This window comes from Bombina bombina, chromosome 1 (genome assembly GCF_027579735.1).
Source record: "Bombina bombina isolate aBomBom1 chromosome 1, aBomBom1.pri, whole genome shotgun sequence".
NCBI lineage: Eukaryota > Metazoa > Chordata > Amphibia > Anura > Bombinatoridae > Bombina > Bombina bombina.
This window is the reverse complement of record NC_069499.1, coordinates 1,029,507,137-1,029,526,193: the sequence shown is the minus strand read 5'-3', so window position 1 is coordinate 1,029,526,193 and position 19,057 is coordinate 1,029,507,137. Positions and strand designations below refer to the sequence as shown.

Genomic DNA, 19,057 nt, shown 5'->3' with positions numbered 1-19,057 from the left:
ATTGGCTGCGAGTCTGCAGGGGGCGGCGTTGCACCAGCAGCTCTACCGGATCAGGTCCGACAGACATTTGATAATTCGGCCTCATTTGATAATTGCGCTATAGCGATGTCTGCCACAGGAACCCTTATCTGGTAAATTGGATTTACCATGGACTTGTAATATCGAGTTGCATGCCAATATTTATCGTGACCTGTGCTATAATTAGAGCGCCACTTGTAATCTGATCCTTTATCTTTAAATCTGCTTTCATAAAACCAATAATTATTAAATTATTTATTTTTCTTAAGAATTATTTTCAATCAATTTTTAATTTTCAGGTGAGTAAGTATATCAGTGTGTTTTAGGGGAAAAAACTGAGAGGAAATAAATGTACGAATAGTAGCTGTTTTATTTATTTGTAATTTTGATGTATTTTAATTTGTATATGGAAATTCTTAACTTCAAAATTGTGTAGTTTGGTAAATTTTTCCCTCTGGACTAGTAACTTGTCTCCTATATGTGTGTGTGTTGGATGGTTTTGGAGATCTTGTAAATATAGCTGTATTTATATTTTTTTATATTTTGTAATTCTATTATACTGACTTGAATGTAACTCATTCAATAAATGGCTTGTAACTAATTCCAAATCATTTTATATGTCAACCTATAGTACTAAGGATTATTCACTAATCCCTGCACCTCTATGTCTTGCACTAACAAACATAATTCTTTAATATGAAGTTGACACCTTTATGGCTATTTTCAAACTACATAAAATGAAAATTAGATGACTCACATACAACCTTAAAATATTTAGACATCATTTCAAATATTGATGCATTTTTTGTTAAATTGGGAGTATAATTTAGCCAATTAAGATTATATTATACTTAAAGGAAGTGCAACATTATTAAATGATGATACAGAGTTTTTGTTTGGGATTTCAGAACAAACATATATAAACAGAGCAATTATCCCTATATTGACTCACACAGAGTGTTTTTGGTTAGATTAAAAAATAGCATGTTGGGATAGGTTACGGATTAAGATCTAAAAGTGTATCATAAAGTCATAGTGGTCCTGACGTCACACCTTGAATAATTGTGTGTGCATAGGATATTGGAGATGTTACGCTACTCAGATTTACCGTATTGAGCAGCTATATAGGCTTTCTAAAGAGTGATAAGAATGAAGCTTGTAACTTATGCCAAAACTTTGTACCCCTGTACTGCACCAGTGTCTCATGACACTGGGCAGTTTATGCTGTGGTGGCATGTACAGAGATGGTGGTGGTGATCATTCTTCATCCTGATATAGCTATAAAAAGAGGACCCAGAGCTGATATTGCATTGGAAGCCTAATGAGGCTGCAGGTATTCCGTTTTGTTAAGACTGGATTGTGTTTGCTTCCAGGGTTTCTGAGTGTAATTTGCGCTGTTTGCCCCATTACCTAGGGATGGGGTTTGTGCATAGATTTGCAAGTTTGTACTCTGCGTGATATTCAGTGGTATACATTTATCTTTTACACTCAACTTACTTTGCACACAAGGATGACATAGATCCTCATTGTATACTGAACATAGATCCCCCACTTGCACCCTTGTGGGATTTGTATATCAGTAGTGGTGTTGACAGTCCCTTGTATTCTAATAATTAAAAAGGACCAAGTGAATTTTCTTTTAATTGTGTTTTTTTTATTTCAGTTGAGTTTTTATAATGCTTGATATACAAAGGTCATCTATTATCTTTTATCACTTAGGGCTGTTGCCTCTTTGTGATGCACATTTGCTTTATGGGTGATTATTTTATTTGGTTACTTTCCTAATAAATATGGTTATTGTAAGAGTGCTAAATACCCTTCTTTGAAAAGGAGTGTTGCAGTATCACATCTTCAGTTCTTTAATTATACTATTAAGAGTCTGCACCATATACACTCACTGGCCACTTTATTAGGTGCACCTTGCTAGTACCGGGTTGGACCCCCTTTGCCTTCAGAACTGCCTTAATTCTTCATGGCATAGATTCAACAAGGTGTTGGAAACATTCCTCAGACATTGGTCCATATTGACATGATAGCATCACACAGTTGCTGCAGATTTGTCAGCTTCATATCCATGATGTAAATCCTCCGTTCCACCACATCCCAAAGGTGCTCTATTGGATTGAGATATGGTGGCTGGGAAGCCCATTAGAGTTCAGTAAACTCATTGTCATGTTCAAGAAACCAGTTTGAGAGGATTTGAGCTTTGTGACATGGTTGGGGTGACCATATTGCCGCTTTAAAAAGGGACACATATGAAAAATAGATATGTCAGTATTCTTATACAAAACATTTCTTTAAACAGCCTTGAAAACAGCCCTGACATATGTATTTTTCATATCTGTCCCTTTTTAAAGTGGCAATATGGTACATAATCCTGCTGGAAGTAGCCATCAAAAGATAGGTAAACTGTAGACATAAAGGGATGGACATGGTCAGCAACAATACTCAGGTAGGCCCTGGCATTTAAACAATGCTTAATTGGTACTAAGGGGCTCAAAGTGTGCCAAGAAAATATCCCCCACACCATTACACCACCACCACCAGCCTGAACCGTTGATACAAGGCAGGATGAATCCATGCTTTCATGTTGTTTATGCCAAATTCTGACCCTATCATCTGAATAAAGAAGCAGAATTCAAGACTCATCAGACCAGGCAACATTTTTCCAATCTTCTATTGTCTAATTTTGGTGAGCCTGTTTGAGATGTATCCTCAGTTTCCTGTTCTTAGCTTACAGGAGTGGCACCCGGTATGGTCTTCTGCTGCTGCAGCCCATCTGCTTCAAGGTTCAATGTGTTGTGCATTCAGAGATGGTATTCTGCATACCTTAGTTGTAACGAGTGGTTATTTGAGTTACTGTTGCCTTTCTATCATCTTGAACCAGTCTGCTCATTCTCCTCTGACCTTTGAGATCAACAAGGCATTTTTGTCCACACAACTGCCACTCACTGGATATTTTCTATTTTTGGACCATTCTCTGTAAACCCTAGAGATGATTGTGCGTGAAAGTCCCAGTAGATCAGCAGTTTTTGAAATCCTCAGACCAGCCCGTCTGGCACCAACAACCATGCCACGTTCAAAGTCACTTAAATCCCCTTTATTTCCCATTCTGCTGCTCAGTTTGAACTTCAACAAGTCGTCTTCACCACATCTAGATGTCTAAATGCATTGAGTTGCTGCCTTGCGATTGGCTGATTAGCAATTTGTGTTACCAAGCAATCGAACAGGTGTACCTAATAAAGTGTCCGGTGAGTGTAAACCATTTTTTGCATTACAGCAGTCCCACCCCTTGCTCTCTCTCCCTGCCTCTCTTTTGCTTTCTCTCTCCCCCTCTCCTTTGCTTTCACTCTCTCCCTGCCTCTATTTTGCTTTCTCTCTCCCCCTCTCCTTTGCTTTCACTCTCCCCCTTCTATTTTGTGCTCTCTCCACCTTTATTTTGCTCTCTCTCCCCCCTCTCTTTTGCTCTCTCTCCCCCTCTCTTTTGCTCTCTTTCTCCCCCTCTCTTTTGCTCTCTCTCTCCCCCTCTCTTTTGTTCTCTCTCCCCTATCTTTTGCTCCCTCTCTCCCCCCTCTCTTATTCTTTCTCCCCCCTCTCTTTTGCTCTCTTTTGCCCCCCTCTCTTTTGCTCTCTCTCTCTCCCCCTCTCTTTTGTGCTCTCTCGCCCCCTCTCTTTTGCGCTCTCTCTCCCCCCCTCTCTTTTGCTCTCTCTCTCCCCCTCTCTTTTGCTCTTTCTCCCTCTCTCCCCCCTCTCTTTTGTGCTCTCTCCCCCTCTCTTTTGCTCTCTCTCCCCCTTCTCTTTTGCTCTCTCCCCCTCTCTTTTCCTCTCTCCCCCCTCTCTTTTGCTCTCTCTCTCCCCCTATCTCCCTCTCTCTCTCTATCCCCCCTCTCTTTTTCTCTCTCCCCCCTCTCTCTCCCCCCTCTCTCTCTCCCCCTCTCTTTTGTGCTCTCTCTCCCCCTCTTTTGCTCTCTTTCTCCCCCTTTCTTTTGCTCTCTCTCTCTCCCCTCTCTTTTTCTTTCTCCCCCTCTCTTTTGCTCTCTCTCTTCCCCTCTATTTTGCTCTCTCTTTCTCCCCTCTCTTTTGCTTTCTCTCTTTCCCCCCTCTATTTTTCTCTCTCCCCCTCTCTTTTGCTCTCTCCCTCCCCTCTCTTTTGATCTCTCTCTCTTCTCTCTTTTGCTCTCTCTTCCCTCTCTTTTGCTCTTTCCCCTCTCTTTTGCTCTCTCTTCCCTCTCTTTTGCTCTTTCCCCTCTCTTTTGCTCTCTTTTCTCTTTTGCGCTCTCTCCCCTCTCTTTTGCTCTCTCTCCCTTCTCTTTTGCTCTCTCTTCCTTCTCTTTTGCTCTCTCTCCCTTCTCTTTTGCTCTTTTGCTCTCTCTCCCCTCTCTTTTGCTCTCTCTCCCTTCTCTTTTGCTCTCTCTCCCTTCTCGTTTGCTCTCTCTCCCTTCTCTTTTGCTCTTTCCCATCTTGTTTGCTCTCTCCCTCTCTCTTTCTCTCTCCCCACTCTCTTTCGATCTGTCTGGCCCCGCCCACACCACGCCCGACTAGACCCTCTCACCCTTGGTCACGCCCACCCCCGCCCACCGTTGTCACGCCACAGACAGCAGATCAGGTAGACTTTAAGGCCAGTTGTGTTTGTCCTTGCACTGTCTCTACTGCGCATGACAGCTTCGGACAAACACACTCAAGATATGATTTTTGTTTAGCTTTCCTTTTTTGGCAATTTTTGTATCTTTTATGCTTTGCAAAAAAGTGCAAAAAAAAACCCCAAAAAACCCTGAGGTTAATGAATCTATTTTTATTATCTCTATTCTAAATTGTTTCTGATGTTTAGATGATGTTCTGTTATCAACTATGAAGTTGTGTACAGTTTAAACCTCAATAAAAGATTTATATTTTTTAAAAAATCCAATAATTACACACTGTTAATGCATAGGAAACCTAGTATTTGCATGTTTTCTGAAGGTTTTACATACCTGACTGGTGAAAAATCCCTTAAAGGACCAGTAAATGCAGTAGATTTACATAATCATCAAAGGCATGACAAAAAGACAGTGTAATAGCATTTAGTCTGTACTTCAAATGAGTCGTAGATTTTTTTCTGAAATTTTTCAGTTATTTTTATTTCCACTCCTTCTGTATCATGTGACAGCTATCAGACCATCACAGATCTATATATGTATATTTTGTGAATTCTTGCACATGCTCAGTAGGAACTGGGGACTCAAAACGTTTAAATATACAAAGACTGCAAATTGTGTTAATGGAAGTAAATTGGAAAGTTGGTAAAAATTGTATAATGTATCTGAATCATGAAAGTTTAATTTTCAGTTGAGTGTCCCTTAAATTGGTGTTTAAATCCCAAAACGTTTACAATGACTCTACTAAAAGTTAAAGTGATGGTAAATTTATCCTGTTCTCTACAAACACTTCATTAATGCTTGATATGCCAAGTAAAACCACTATCTTTTTAAAAAAATATTAATTAGTAGATTTTATATAATTTAAATGTATTATTTGGACTTAGCTCTGATCGTTTCTTCGCCCCTCATATGTCCTTGTTCAATGGGTCTGTGATGTAGATAGAAGTCCCACCCGCTCTCTACATAGTGAGGATTGCACGTTCACGAGCCGGATTAAGCAACGCTTGCGCTATAGCACACTATTCTCTCCCACATGCATGCGCAATCAACTCTATATGCTCTGATGTATGAGCATGGAGTCAGCCAGGATGCAGAGAAACAACTGCATGCGCTATTCAGCTAAATTATATTCCCTATACATTTATTTACACCTAAACTTATCTAAATGCCCTCACATATTTAAATCAGTTAGGGTCTGCTAATTGTCAGCTTTTAACACTGTCTATTTCAATGTGATAAATATTAGTGAAAATAAAGCAAAATGAAGGCTCTTTGAAATGTTGCTTTCAATATATATGTGAGTATATATATATTTATATATATATATATATATATATATATATATATATATATATATATATACAGTATATATACATTATATATACATACATACATATATGTATGTATGTATTTAGCTCAGTCAGTTTGTGGCAATATCAAATGAATGGAATTATATTTAAATGAGATTACCAAAATAAATATTTCAAATATTTCTGTGATTCTCCTATAAAACATCAACTGTACATGTGGAAAATAATGAATCTGTACTAAAAAATGGGCCTGTATTGGTCAGATGTCCGTTCTAGAACTTAAAAACTCAATCTCTCCCCTCTCATGCAGTCAAAAGTTTAGTATATTTTGTATTTAAAATGAAGCATATATCTGAAAATGCAAAAATCTGTTACTTTTAACAATACTTATAATTTGAAGATAATATTTCTATTTCTCTGAAAAATTGTATAATATTTGACCATTTAGGCTATAGTTATGGCTAATTATTTATCACATATTCTCAGTTTTGAATTTTTGAAAAATTATGCTTTTGTAGTGACTTCAACCATTCGTTACGTACCAAATAACAAACATTGTAGAGATGTTGATTGTAGAATTTAGCAAAAACCTCCAAGAGAATGAGAGACTATAAATGTAATGCAGCTTTAAATCAAATACATATACTGGCCACACTCACATATTTCAGAGTTTAAGACCAAGCTGTGGGATTACAAAGCTCATTGAGACAATGGAGATAAATAAGTGGATCCTCAGCTTTCTTAAAAAAGCTTTTATTTTAAGATTTTTGTACAATCGCCAGAGTTATTATACAGGGATCAACCAAAGCAAGAAACTGCATACAAGGACCGTTATTATAAACAATGTCCCTGAATAGTGGTATAATCGTTCAGTGGTAAGTCCCCATCCTTTCTGTGACATCACAAGGCTATGTACCCAACGTACGTTTCACCAATAGACAATTGGCTTTGTCAAGGAACCTCAGACTTTTATATTATTTTTCTGTTTTACTGGTTTTGCCCATAATACTTGGCTATGCTGTTTTTAACAAAAAGACTTTAATGACAACTGAATCTTTAAGCACACATTAAGATATATATATAGATTCAGTGAAAAGCATTGGCCCCCATTTATGGGATGTATCTTAACGACCACTGCTTCTTTACCATGTCTGCAACCTCATAGGTTGTGAATGTCAGGCAACCTGCACTCATTTATTCGGGATGACTGACAAGCCCTGACCTCACCCAACTTTTTGTGGGACAATATTAAAATCTGGTAGCTGTGAACAGGTTCTCTTTCTGAAAATGGTGTCTGCATGCAGTTTCATAAATGGGGGCCACTGTGTTAAAATGAATGCCTAGTGACTAAACCAATTTAAATAGATTTGGATATTCTATTTACATTGTACAGTAAAATTTAAGGTACGTATTTAAAATGAGAGATATGCATTAAAGTAGAAAATGAAGAACAAATCTGTCAAATTATTAATTAAAATGTGCTCTCTGGAAACTAAACTTATAAACTTGTCCATTGAGGACAATTCTTTCTATTGACAGTGCCATATGTCAAGATTATCTATAAGAAACTGATAGAAGTACATTCTCTATATAATAAACATTTGCTTTCCTCTTTTTTGATAAATTGAATGTAATACTTTTATTTGCACGTGTTCATTTTACTCTTTCTTATTTCTTTCAGACTGCCACCTTTGAAGCCTGGAGATAAATATGAATTACATATTGCAGTCACCCCTTTCAAGAAGGGCTTAAGAACATTACTTGTGGCTTTCACATGTGATAAAATACAAAATGTTAAAGGATCCCACAGAGTTATGGTGATTTAGGCTAATTGAATTATGTCTGTTTTCATTTATTTATTGACAACTTCCTAGGCCCAAAAAGCTGGGCTAGCAGGAACTATGTGAAGAATGCCCTTGTTTGGTGCTAGTAATGTGAATGTATCTACAGTGTAGCATGTAGATCAGGGGTGTCCAAACTTTGCTCTCCAGAGGTTTTGGAACTACATTTCCGATGATGCTCAGCCAGCATTTTATCTAGCTGAGCATCATGGGAAATGTAGTTCCAAAACCTCTGGAGAGCAAAGTTTGGACACCCCTGATGTAGATGGTTTAGTTACTGCTTGAGCTGACTAATTTAAAATAACTTTAATATAGAATTCAGTGTATAACTTGCATCTTATTTATTAGTAATAAATCTAGGAATATTAAGACTTTAAGAAAATACAATTTTCTTGCTTTTAAAGAAGCGTAAGAAAATATGCCCTGTGTTTTAGACCTATTAAATAGATGCAGTGTTTGTAAAATAGTATATTTTGCATGTAGACAATAATTTTATTATTTTTGACACATGACTGATGTAATTATTTATAGCTAACATCAATTCTTGGGTGAACTATAATTATTTTTTTCTGCATATTTATAAGTATTCATCAATCGGGGGTGGAGCTTTCATCAGTAAAATTTGCAACAAAATGATAATGTATTGCTTTTAATCCGAGTGTTGCATGTGGTTTACCTTTTTTAAACTTTATATTTGTGTTTGTAAAACCATTGGCAGCAAACACCATTGTCTTTAACCAACATATGTATTATATTTCGATAAATCAGTGGAAATCTTTTGTTTTAAGTTAAATATCAAGAAGCTGCAAGATAGCTGCTGTGAATTATTTTGAGTAATATACACTGTACTTCATATTTAATGTCCATTGCAATCAACTTATTTCAATATCCGATCCATATTAGGCTCTAATGGTCTAGAAAAATGTCCACTACTAGGACCATGTGAATTATGTAAAAATAAAGATTGGAAGATTACATATAACTGAAAAGTGCTCATCTCTGCTACCGAACTGTCTGAATAACTTACCTTTATGGATGAATGCACCCAGGCATGTTGGTGGAAGTCAAAAGAGTGCATGAAGTATTTTGGATAATATATATGTTCAGCCACCAATCAACAACTAGTTCCCAGAAGCGCATTGCTGCTTCTTAGCTTACCTAAGTAAGCTTTTTTTATCAAAGAATACCAAAAGAATGAAGAAAACTAAATGACAGAAATAAATTGGAATGTTGTTTAAAACTGAATGCTCTGTTTGCATTATGACAAATTGACTTTACTGTCACTTTAAGTCTATAGAATATTATGGGGATTTGGTGAAGAGATGGTGATTTGTAGTGTCATATTTATGCTAGGGTGTTGACCTAGGATGACAGAGTTGAAAAAAACACCCCAGAAAGAGCAACACTGTAAGTGGCTAATGCAATAGGTGTGAACTAGATGGTAGTTATGTTTCAAAATAGTTGCATCATAAAATAAACATGCCCAAGGATTGTTTTATTAACCAGGCAATAAGTTCAAAGCTTAAACAAATATAGCAAAATAATGGGTTTATAAGAAGTTAATTACTATGGCAATTTTCTTCACATATATATTTAAAGATGTTAAAAGAAGAAAAAAAAATAGATATTGTCTAAACTTCAGATCCATCAGACATTCTATTGTTAAAAAGATAATGTAGTCAGAAAACAAAGCACATTATTTGAAAAAAATAAGGACTTACATAGTATTTTTTAAATATGCTTGTATTTATTTTTTCATAGTTAAAGTTAAAATTGAGAGTGAACTTGCATATGTTGTAATGTCCTGTTATGAACTGTATTATACTGTAGTATTGTTTCTTTTCCACACACCTCACTTGTATCCTGAACTCCTTAACTAGCTAGTACATGTATATGGCCAACTACTCATCTACAAGGCAACCACGGGATGTGGTAGTACAAGCTGTGCACAGTATATTGTATGCACCATAGAAAGCAAATGTTTTATCTCTTACTTTAGCAGAAATAAGGAACTTGTTAAACAGACAGTAACATCAAAATTAAACTTCCATAATACCAATTTCAATTAACTTCTGTTATCAAATTTGCTTCTTTCTCTTGGTATCTTGTATTGAAGAGTAAAACTAGGTAGACTCATAAGAGCTCAGGAGTGTGCACGTGTTTTTAGTACGCTATGGCAGCAGTGTTTTGCAACAGTATTTGTAGCTTTGCTATAAAATGTTGCAAAACACTGCTGCCATAGAATACTAAAAACACGTGCAGAATCTTGAGCTCTTAGGCTTCCTAGTTTTACTCTTCAATAAAAGAAACCAAGAGAACAAAACAAATTTTAAACAGAAGTAAATTGGAAAGTTGTTTAAAATTGAAAGCTCTATCTGAATCAAGTTTAACCCCTTAATGACCAGTGCCGTACTCTGTACGACAGGTACTGATGCAGAGAGGGACACTCTGTGGACCTCTCTGCATTGGGCAGAGATGGTTCCAATCGTTGGTGGGGTGGGAGGGTTAGGAGGGAGGAGGGTGGGCAGCCCATCGCTGGAGATGGGCAGGAGCAGATGGGACCGCAACACTACAGAAAAAAAAAACTCTGACAGTGGCAGGGAGGAGGAGGAGGGAGAAGTAGGTAGAGGGGGATCCTATCGTGGAGGGGGATTAGAGATATGTCTGCTATTTCTGAACAAAGGGGATCCCAGAGAAGCATTTATAACCATTTGTACCATGATTGCACAAGCTGTTTGTAAATAATTTCAGTGAGAAACCTAAAGTTTGTGAAAAAGTTAACAATTTTTTTTTAATTTGATTGCATTTGGCGGTGAAATGGTGGCATGAAATATACCAAAATGGGCCAAGATCAATACTTTCGGTTGTCTACTAAAAAAAATATATAGTTTTGATAGGTAAATATTTAAAAAATGGCTCTAATTCTGTTTAAATGTAGTGAGGGCAAAAATGTTAAAAATGCTCTTGTCTTTTGGGGAAGTCTTTGGCAACCGCAAATACGCTGGAATTCCGCAGCGTATTTGTGGCGAGCCTGATTTGTCTTAGTTATCAAACCCTACAAACTGGCAAAGGTAGAATTTGGTGATGTAACATACGATCCGCCGGACTCAGTCTGACACAGATCGATGCTTACGTCACTACAGATGTTCCGAACGCAAGTTTGGCACTATCTGACTACTTTTGCTAGTTATCAAATAAGTAATAGGTACACTCGGCACTATTCTGGCCCAGTGTACCTGGTTTTCAATCCGCCGCCCTGGAGGTGGCGGATGCCCTAGGGATCAATGGGAGTCGGAAAGCAGCGAAAGCTTATGTTCGCTGCTGCCCGACATCCCATTGAATCCTAGGGGAATGTTTACACCTAACACCCTAACATGTACCCTGAGTCTAAACACCCCTAATCTGCCCCCCCTACACCGCTACCACCTAAATAAAAGTTATTAACCCCTGGGGGCGGAGCTTGGCCACGCAGGATGATGGCCGTGTTTGAGTGAGCTCCAAATCCTAAGGGCAGCAAAACCTAATATAATGGCATGAAATCAATACTAAATATACCCATCTACCCCCACTAACCAAATCATATCAAGGGGGACTCAACCTGCACCAGGAGGTGTCACAAAGGACCGTCATCAGCACATAATGGGGCAGAAAACAGAGACGCAGGTACCTGCTGTGGAGGCCTAACCGACATCATAGCAACGGATCGACAAGATCAGACAGCGCAGCTGGTGTCTCCACTGATCGGCGGCTCTGTATAACAACGCCGCGGTGCAAGTGGATTCCTTCCAAAGAACGCCGACCTGAAAGCGTACAAGGAGCTGGTGAGCGAATAAACCTAATGGGCAATAAAGCGGTGCAGGACAGCACACACCAATAAGCCTGCTGGGAAGCTCATAAGGGACACACACTCAGGGCTACCCACACTGACCTGCAGAGTAACACACAAACAGTGACACATGGTGCATAAAAGACAGTCCGGGGAGACAGGCGCCATTACCACATCACAGGCCTGAGTTTGTGACGCAGCATTAATTACATAGCTGCAAAGAGCGCAACCACTGGGGTGACTACTCTTATGGATGCACCCCAGCCTAACCCCGTAAAAGAATAAAATAACTAAATCCCCAAAACACCCTCTACATCCCCCCCCCAGGTCATCTATTGCCATTACTACCCTATCACCCCTGGTTGTGCTGTAACACCCAGGAAGGTTATTAAGTTTATTGAAAAGGTTTTGCTAGCCTAAAGGTTACTACCCCAGTTGTTATCAGTTAAGAGTTAAACAGTTCTCCCATTGTATGTGTTTATTTTGCTTGTTTATAACGGTAGAACATATCGATAATACTTGTTATACTTGTATAAAGATTAGTGTGTCATGCCTAACTGATAGTAGCACGAAACTACCACTACTCTTTCTATATCTCTTACATAGCACCTAGGTGCTATTTCTCATTCTTTACTGTAAATTACTGTTTCACTCCTCTATTCACTCCTCTAGCTCCTTTAATTCTTTACTTTCCCTCTGGTTGTCCTCACCCCAACCCCCCCCCCCAACCCTTTTTTTTTCTCTCTCTTTTATCTCTTCCTCACAGGATGGAGTGTAGAAGCAGATTCCAGACACATCCTCTCACACTCACAACTATAAACGCTAAGGGACTGAACGACCCAGGTAAGCGCTCTATAGCATTCAGAGGCCTTAAAAGCCTGCACAGTCACATAATATTCATTCAGGAAATGCACTTTCGCAAGTGAAGGGAGCCACATTGGACTAATGCCACCTACCCGACAGTTCACTTCTCCTCAGGACCCACAAAAAAAGGAGGGGTGGGAGAACACACACATAGAGAAAGACCCCGAAGGGCGTTACATACTACTTGTAGGGACACTATATGACAATCCTATTACCCTTGCAACAATATACTCGCCCAACACATCCCAGCATCTGTTCATGAAACGCTTTACCAAAGCACTTTTAGACTATTCAAAGGGAGTAATATTAGTGTCTGGGGACCTCAATCTACCATTAGATCCACAACTAGACACATCGACCGGCACATCTAGTGTTCCTGGCAGCACAGTAAAAGCAGTAAAAACTTCTCTCTCAGACTTATCTCTTCATGACATATGGAGAACGCTCCACCCGACTAGTAAAGACTTCACTTTTTTCTCATCCCCTCACAATAAATATTCACGCATTGACTATTTCTTTACCAACGCAGTGGGACTGGACTTAATCAACACCTGTGATATAGGTTCCATTACCTGGTCCGACCACGCACCGGTTATGTGCACAGTCGATTGGCCAGATATCCCCCCGACTTCCTACATATGGAGGCTTGAAGACTCACTCTTGACTACTCCACCCATTAGAGACAAAATACAGAAATCGCTCACAGAGTACTTTACACACAATGATGCAGCACATACCTCACTTTCCACTATGTGGGAAGCACATAAGTGCGTTATAAGGGGTGAGTGTCTTAAACATAAAGCTAGACTCATTAAGCAGTATAGAGAAAGACACAAGAAACTACTAGATTCTATCTCCGAAATGGAGGCTAAGCATAAACTAAACCCTAACGATGCAGACACCAATAAGACCCTTCAGACAGCGAGACATGAGTTGAAACAACATCTAATACAGGCCTACCAGCGCAGGGCTTTCATAGCTAAACAACAATATTACGAAGGAGGCAATAAGCCTGGCAAGTTACTGGCCAGATCAATCCGTAGGACGCAGCTCAAAACCTATATACATCACATAGATACAAAAGACAACACTAAACTTAAAAGCAGCAAAGGAATAGCAGCAGCTTTCCACTCATACTATAACAAATTATACAATATATCAAAGAATGAAGGAACTGACACACTGCCCATAGACCACACCACTAAAATGCGGAACATCGACGAATAACTAACCTCGTTAAACCTGCCCCAACTAACTGATTCAGAAGCGGACAATCTGGACACACCCATCTCCCTAGAAGAACTGAAACACGCAATCAGGGACCTGCCTAGCGGGAAAAGCCCTGGCCCAGATGGGCTTACCCCAAAGTATTACAAGACATTCCTTCAGACATTAGCCCCCCCCACATGCTCCCACTGTTTAACAACCTAAGAGAAAACCCACACCTAGCAAGCAAGATGTTGGAAGCGCACATTACAATTATACCTAAACCAGGCAAGGCACCCACAATCCCAGAAAATTTTAGGCCTATATCATTATTAAACACAGACATAAAAATATTGGCTAAGATATTAGCAAAACCGACTGAACCGATACCTTCCAAGTCTTATCTCAACCGATCAGGTCAGATTTGTCCCGGGCAGGGAAGCACGGGATAACACCACAGTTGGTTAATTACGCCAGAGTCGAGGGCAAGTCGTTGGCCCTCTACTCAACTGACGCGGATAAGGCCTTCGATCGGGTCGATTGGCTTTTTCTACGGCGTGTCATGGAAGTAATGAATTTTGGCAACCCTTTTTTAAACTTGACGTTTGCACTATACTCCTCTCCCAATGTGCGCGTTCGGGTCAATGGGACCTTGTCGGAGCCCTTTCAAATATCAAACGGCACTAGACAGGGATGCCCACTATCACCGCTGTTATTTGCGTTATCAATAGAAGCCCTAGCGCATAAAATTAGAGGAAACAATAACATCACAGGGATAAGAATAGGTGAGACAGAACACAAACAAGCCCTATACGCGGACGATATAATTTATACCCTGACAAACATCGACACTTCTATACCCAAACTGCTAAAAGAGATTGATGCTTATGGTGCACTCTCAAACTTTCATCTAAATCTTACAAAATCAGAGCTATTGAACATCAGCGCCCCCCTTGAACAGGTGTAGTACCTGCAAAAGTCCCATAGGATATCAATATCCACTAAGCAATTACGCTATCTGGGAGTGTTCTTAACCAACAACCCGCAAGACTTATACCGCGATAACTATTTAAAATTAAAAACAGAAATAGTCAGGTACTTATCGTCCTGGAAAAATAAGCCCCTTTCCTGGTTGGGTAAAATTGGGGTGATTAAGATGAATATCTTACCACGGATTTTGTATGTACTGCAGACTGTACCTATTCCCCTACCAAGAGAATACATACCACAATTACAGACAATACTAGAACAATTTGTATGGGTGCAAGACCCAGAGTTCCTAGGAGAACTATCTATCTCCCGCGAGACAGAGGGGGACTGGGGTTCCCGGAGTTGAACGCCTACCGACGTGCCATTATGCTACAGCGAATCGTGGAATGGTCATACAACACCTCACACAAAGCTTGGATCCACTTAGACGGACAAATTTTCAAAATTAATAACATGGGCACTCTTGCTTGGATCCCCCCAGTGCTCCGCCCAAAAAGCTTAAGTAAATACAACATTACACAGGAGGCCTTTCGCGAGTGGGACAGGGTAATAGCAACCAGCACACACATCTCGACTAGACACTCGCCACTGTTACCCATTATTGATAACCCTGAACTCCCTTATCACAGACTGAGTTTGCGTCTGGGTGCTCCTTACCCCCTTAAAACGGGCTGCATACATCACATAACAGACTCAGGGAAACTCAAGACACAGCAGCAAATGACAGATACATGCAGCGACATTTTCTCCTCATGATTAAGATACAACCAGTTGAAACACTACGTTACACGCCACGCACATAGACATGAACTTGGAAAAGAACTAACCTCATTTGAAAACCTATGAATAACAAGAAAACCACAGCGTAGACTAATCTCAAAGATCTATAAGTTATTACTAGTGCCCCCTGACGCACAGCTCCCAACATATACCAGAGCATGGAGCAGAGATTTACAAACTGAATTCACGCAGGAAGACTGGCTTCAGTCTTTCTCCTTAGTTAAACGCTCATCTATCTCCGCTCATATCCAAGAAATACAGCTAAAACTCATGAGCAGATGGTATCTCACTCCGGTGAGACTACATAAATACTACCCTTCCACCAACCATTTGTGCTGGAGGGGATGTGGAGAAGCGTGTACTCTCTTGCACATATGGTGGTCTTGCCCAAGATTGCTAGGTTTCTGGCACAAAATATTTCAACATATTTCGGAGAGAATCCCCGTTAATATACCATGCACACCAGACACATTACTCTTTCTAAACATACCGAAAATAAAAGAGAAACACACACAAGCTCTCCTTCTACTCATGTTCACTGGAGCAAAAAAGCTCATCCCAAAAAAATGGAAATCAACTGACATCCCAACACACGATGAGTGGCTGACCACAGTGAATGACCTTTTGGCACTAGAGAAATTGCATTACCACAAGGTTAACCAAATATTGACACATGAGATGATGCTGGCACAATGGAAGGGCATGCCACTGTAATCCTCCGCATCCTCCCCATCTGCTCTTTTTCTCTCTCACCCCCTTCTCCGAATCCTTCATACTATTCATTTAACTCTCTCCGGATACTTGTATCCTGGCACGATACATATTTATAATTATGATTCATTATACTATCAACAATATGTTATTTTAAAAATTTTCAAAAAAACAATAAGCTTGGAAATATTGAAGTTAAGCTAATGTATATTCGAGCCTATGAAAAGTGACGCCTTGGAACTACCTTGCTATATACATTATGTACTGAAATGCCTGGCATACTAGACTGGATATTATAAGACACAATGTAACAAATCTTTGACAAAGCTCGAATGTTACTATTAATATTTGTCTGTTACTGTTTAATTATGTACAATTGACTTTCTTTTTATTAACAATAAAGCTTATTTTGAAAGAAAAAAAAGTTATTAACCCCTATCCCGCCGCTCACGGACCACGCCACAACTAAATAAACTTATTAACCCCTAAACCGCCACTACCGGAGCCCACCGCCACCTACATTATACTTACTAACCCCTAATCTTCCGCCCCCTACATTAAATTTATTAACCACTAAACCTAAGTCTAACTCTAACCCCCCCTAACTTAAATATGATTTAAATAAATCTAAATAAATATTACTATCATTATATAAATTATTCCTATTTAAAACTAAATACTTACCTATAAAATAAACCCTAAGCTAGCTACAATATAACTAATAGTTACATTGTAGCTATATTAGGATTTATATTTATTTTACAGGCAACTTTGTATTTATTTTAACTAGGTAAAATAGTTATTTAATAGTTATTAACTATTTAATAACTTCCTAGTTAAAATAAATACAAAAATACCTGTAAAATAAAACCTTAGCTAAGTTACAATTACACCTAACACTACACTATAATTAAATAAATTAACTAAACTAAATACAATTAAATACAATAAAAAAAAAATATCTAAAGTACAAAAACAACCAAACACTAACTATTAAACCGCCGCTACCGGAGCCCTCCGCCACCTACATTATACTTACTAACCCCTAATCTTCCGCCCCCTACACCGCCGCCACCTACCTTAAATTTATTAACCACTAAACCTAAGTCTAACCCTAACCCCCCTAACTTAAATATGATTTAAATAAATCTAAATAAATATTACTATCATTATATAAATTATTCCTATTTAAAACTAAATACTTACCTATAAAATAAACCCTAAGCTAGCTACAATATAACTAATAGTTACATTGTAGCTATCTTAGGATTTATATTTATTTTACAGGCAACTTTGTATTTATTTTAACTAGGTAAAATAGTTATTAAATAGCTATTAACTATTTAATAACTTCCTAGTTAAAATAAATACAAATATACCTGTAAAATAAAACCTTAGCTAAGTTACAATTACACCTAACACTACACTATAATTAAATAAATTAACTAAACTAAATACAATTAAACACAATAAAAAAAAATATCTAAAGTACAAAAACAACCAAACACTACAATTAATAATAAAATAATTACAAGATTTCTAAACTAATTATACCTAATCTAATCCCCCTAACAAAATAAAAAAGCCCTCCAAAATAAAAAAGCCCTACCCTACACTAAATTACACATAGCCCTTAAAAGGGCCTTTTGCGGGGTATTGCAAAAAAAAAAATTACAACCCCCCCAACATTAAAACCCACCACCCACACAACCAACCCTACTCTAAAACCCACTCAATCCCCCCTTAAAAAACCTAACACTAACCCCTTGAAGATCACCCTACCTTGAGAAGTCTTCACCCAACCGGGCCAAAGTCCTCCACGAAGCCGGCAGAAGTGGTCCTCCAGGCGGGCAGAAGTGGTCCTCCAGATAGGCAGAAGTCTTCATCCAGACGGCATCTTCTATCTTCATCCATCCGGAGCGGAGCGGCTCCATCTTCAAGACATCTGACGCGGAGCATCCTCTTCTGACGATGGCGACTGAAGAATGAAGGTTACTTTAAGTGACGTCATCCATGATGGCGTTCCTTCAATTCCGATTGGCTGATAGAATTCTATCAGCCAATAGGATTGAATTTCATTACATCAGCCAATAGGATTTTTCCTACCTTAATTTCGATTGGCTGATAGAATTCTATCAGCCAATCGGAATTGAAGGGATGCCATCTTGTTTGACATCACTTAAAGGAACCTTCATTCTTCAGTCGCCGTCATCAGAAGAGGATGCTCTGCGTTGAATGTCTTGAAGATGGAGCCGCTCCGCGCCGGATGGATGAAGATAGAAAATGCCGCCTGGATAAAGACTTCTGCCTGTCTGGAGGACCACTTCTGCCCGTCTGAAGGACCACTTCTGCCAGCTTCGTGGAGGACTTCGGCCCGGTTGGGTGAAGACTTCTCAAGGTAGGGTGACCGTCAAGGGGTTAGTGTTAGGTTTTTTAAAGGGGGATTGTGTGGGTTTTAAAGTAGGGTTGGTTGTGTGAGTGATGGGTTTTAATGTTGGGGGGTTGTAATTTTTTTTTTTACAGGTAAAAGAGCTGATTACTTTGGGGCAATGTCCCGCAAAAGGCCCTTTTAAGGGCTATTTGTAATTTAGTGTAGGGTAGGGCTTTTTTATTTTGTTAGGGGGATTAGATTAGGTTTAATTAGTTTAAAAATCTTGTAATTATTTTATTATTTTCTGTTATTTAGTGCTTTTTTTGTACTTTAGATACATTTTTTTAATTGTATTTAATTGTATTTAGTTTAGTTAATTTATTTAATTATAGTGTAGTGTAATTGTAACTTAGGTTAGGTTTTATTTTACAGGTATATTTGTATTTATTTTAACTAGGAAGCTATTAATAACCATTTAATAACTATTGTACCTAGTTATAAAA

At 38.6% G+C, this 19,057-nt stretch overlaps 1 protein-coding gene across 1 annotated transcript in view; it reads left to right on the top strand.

The window, feature by feature from the left end:
- LOC128662700 (protein-glutamine gamma-glutamyltransferase E-like) overlaps positions 1-7,791 on the top strand; it is a 91,523-nt gene extending 83,732 nt beyond the window's left edge. The window contains exon 13 of the mRNA XM_053716592.1: positions 7,647-7,791. Coding sequence (XP_053572567.1) covers positions 7,647-7,791 — 145 coding nt within the window. The remainder of the gene's footprint in view (positions 1-7,646) is intronic.
- Positions 7,792-19,057: the final 11,266 nt, after the last annotated feature.